This window comes from Ursus maritimus, unplaced genomic scaffold (assembly GCF_017311325.1).
Source record: "Ursus maritimus isolate PB19 unplaced genomic scaffold, ASM1731132v1 scaffold_19, whole genome shotgun sequence".
In the NCBI taxonomy this organism is placed as follows: domain Eukaryota; kingdom Metazoa; phylum Chordata; class Mammalia; order Carnivora; family Ursidae; genus Ursus; species Ursus maritimus.
Genome location: NW_024424341.1, coordinates 46,295,200 through 46,296,552, shown reverse-complemented (window position 1 = coordinate 46,296,552; position 1,353 = coordinate 46,295,200). Strand labels below are relative to the sequence as shown.

Genomic DNA, 1,353 nt, shown 5'->3' with positions numbered 1-1,353 from the left:
CCCCCCCCCCCCCCCGCCTCCTAAGCTCTCCAATCCCCAGCCCTTTATCCCAGGAGCTCCCTAGCACAGATCCGAGGGGCCTAGACCCTATAGGCAGGACCCAGGACCCATCCAAGGGCTCCACCAGGACTCCCAGGCACCCCCCCACACACACACTCCCCCACCCTTCCCCGGCTCAGCCAAGCCTTGCTCCTCATTAGTCTCAAAGTCAAGGACTTGAATTAAACTGGGTCAGGGGACAGTTCTTTCGCCCCTGTTGGACCTGACCCAGGCTGGGCCCCCTTCCCCAGGGACCCCCGCTTCTGTAAGGTTCCCACCCCAGCCCCACCCTCCGGACCCATTTCTGTCATCCTCTGGTTCCCAAATGGAACCTCATTTTCACCGCCCCCCACCCCGAGCGCCCTGACGGCCCCTTCTGTCCTGGGACTGGGGACCGGCTGGAAGCTTCCTCTTCTAGCACCTCCACCTCGTTTCCCCAGCCCTGGTCCTAAATCCCTCTCACCCCTTCCCCATTTCAGGTCTCAATCCCTTCCTGAACTGGGGCACCCCAGCCTTTTTCCTCTCCACCATTATCAGTTCCTGTCTCTGCTGAGTCCCACCTTAACTGGACAGCCTGGATCCTATCCGGGGAGGGGGCATCTTTTAGGACGCGGAGAGTGGACCTATCACCCTGATGACCCTGAAGGCTAGCTTCCCAGGCGTTCTCAGAGTCCCTGGAATCCAAGTCTCCCCGGTCCCATCCCGCCTCTGGGACTAAGGGGTCCAGGCCCCTGGCCCTCCCTTATTTAAGGAGCCAGGGCTCTGGTCTCCCAGCGCCTGTCCCAGGGGAACCTCCAGGTATGGGAGCCCCATACTCCTCCTCTTTCAGATACCCCAAAGTCCGGGCCGGCCCCCACCCCAGGAGAACACAGGAATCTGTCACCCAGCCCCCTTCTCCCTCGGGACCCGTAAGCTCTGCCTCCCCCCCTCCGCCCCCGCCCCCAGGACCCCGCACCCGCTCCCACCTGCTGGTATTCTCGCTCTTGGGGCGCGAAACCGCTGGGTACCGGGCGGAGCTGGAAGTCGGCGCGGGGCAGCTGGTGGAGCAGATGTACCCAAGCCGAGGGTCGGTAGCCCGGGGGCGCCCCCATAGCCCCCGGGGAGGGCGGAGCGGGGCCGACGCCGGGGCTGCGGGAGCCTCGGCAGTGGAGCGGGGCGCGGGCGGAGCGGGGTCTGGCGGGGCTCAGGGGAGCGGAGCAGGGGGAGGGAGAGGGTGGGGGGCGGAGATTGGGGGAGGAGGAGGGAGGCGCGGGCCAGACGGGGACGGTGCTGCCCCTGGTGGCTGCCGGGGGGACTGCGGCGCCGCAAGCGGGG

The 1,353-nt window shown here is 66.5% G+C and overlaps 1 protein-coding gene across 2 annotated transcripts in view; it reads right to left on the bottom strand.

The window, feature by feature from the left end:
• The window catches only part of TTYH1 (tweety family member 1), a 13,963-nt gene extending 12,755 nt beyond the window's left edge, over positions 1-1,208 (bottom strand). For both annotated transcript variants that reach the window (XM_040633860.1, XM_040633859.1), the window contains exon 1: positions 1,005-1,208. In XM_040633860.1, coding sequence (XP_040489794.1) covers positions 1,005-1,130 — 126 coding nt within the window. In that variant the 5' untranslated portion in view covers positions 1,131-1,208. The remainder of the gene's footprint in view (positions 1-1,004) is intronic.
• Between the last annotated feature and the right edge of the window lie 145 nt (positions 1,209-1,353).